Source organism: Arachis stenosperma, chromosome 10, assembly GCF_014773155.1.
Source record: "Arachis stenosperma cultivar V10309 chromosome 10, arast.V10309.gnm1.PFL2, whole genome shotgun sequence".
Lineage (NCBI taxonomy): Eukaryota > Viridiplantae > Streptophyta > Magnoliopsida > Fabales > Fabaceae > Arachis > Arachis stenosperma.
In genome coordinates this window covers 110,337,680-110,338,860 of record NC_080386.1, presented here as the reverse complement: position 1 = coordinate 110,338,860, position 1,181 = coordinate 110,337,680, and the positions used below count along the sequence as shown (strand labels likewise).

The 1,181-nt window shown below is 43.0% G+C and overlaps 1 protein-coding gene across 1 annotated transcript; it reads left to right on the top strand.

Moving 5' to 3' along the window:
* The first annotated feature begins 243 nt into the window (after positions 1 to 243).
* On the top strand, positions 244 to 687 carry LOC130957463 (protein SHI RELATED SEQUENCE 1-like). The gene has a single exon (XM_057884321.1). The coding sequence runs from the start codon at positions 244 to 246 to the stop codon at positions 685 to 687; it is 444 nt and encodes a 147-aa protein (XP_057740304.1).
* Positions 688 to 1,181: the final 494 nt, after the last annotated feature.

The window sequence follows — 1,181 nt, the reverse complement described above, 5'->3', positions numbered from 1 at the left end:
AGAAAAAGGAAAAACTACCATTTGTACTCATGAATTTTGCGAACGCTGACAAAAGTATACTTCAAACAAAAAAACTAACGTTGTAACTATGAAATATGAGTTTGACAATAGTACCCAAACCATGATTTTTCGTTGACTTTTTAATAAAATTCCCAAATTACCCCTTCTATCTTCTTTCCCAAATTCTAAATTTCACAATCCTCATCCTTCGTCTTCCTCTTCTGCTGCTGCCAGCCACCAGGCATGAAAACGTTTCCTCCCTCCGACACCTTTTACTGGTACAAGAATGAAGACGTTTCCTTGTACCGAGGTGGCTTGGAGCTGTGGAACCATCATCATCATCATCCCCAACTGGAACACGACCTCATACCTCAAGCAAGGCCTCTCTTTTACCAAGATCTTTACAACTCTGCGGCTGCTCTAGGAGTGGGTCCAACCACCGTGTCTGACGATCAGTCACCCTCGAGATCAGCCTTCCTGGTGACGGCGTCGGTTGTAGAGAGCGGAGCAGCAAGTGGAGCAGGAAATAAAGCAGGTGGGATTAGCTGCCAGGACTGCGAAAATCAGGCGAAGAAGGATTGCCCTCACATGAGGTGGAGGACATGCTGCAAGAGCCGTGGCTTCGATTGCCAAACCCATGTGAAGAGCACTTGGGTTCCCGCTTCCAAGCGCCGCGAGAGGCAGTAGCAACTCGCCTCTATCCAACAACAACAGCTTCTTGCTGCTAATGTTCCCAAGCGCCAAAGAGATCATGCCTGGTGGCTGGCAGTAGCAGAGGAGGAAGACGAAGGATGATGGTTATGAAATTTGAAATTTGGGAAAGAAGATAGAAGGGATAATTTGGGAATTTTATTAAAAAATCAACGAAAAATCACGGTTTGGGTACTATTGTCACACGGAACCCATCTTTTATGGGTACAACGTTAGTTTTCTTGTTTGATAGGTACTTTTATCAGCATTCGCAAAATTTATGGGTACAAATGGTAGTTTTTCCAAAGAAAAATATAAAGAATTTAAGTAGCTCATCAAACAGACTACTTTTGAATTCAAAGGCAATGAAGCATTGTAAATAGACCAACACATGGAAAGGAGACTACGAGAGTGAAGACTGTAGCAAAGAAGATATAGTTGAGAACAGGAAAATGAGAAAGAAACAAGGAGTGCTTCTTGATGCTGATAAT

Excerpts from the sequence above, each read along its gene's own strand:
- LOC130957463 (XM_057884321.1), top strand. The coding sequence starts at position 244 with ATGAAAACGTTTCCTCCCTCCGACACCTTTTACTGGTACAAGAATGAA.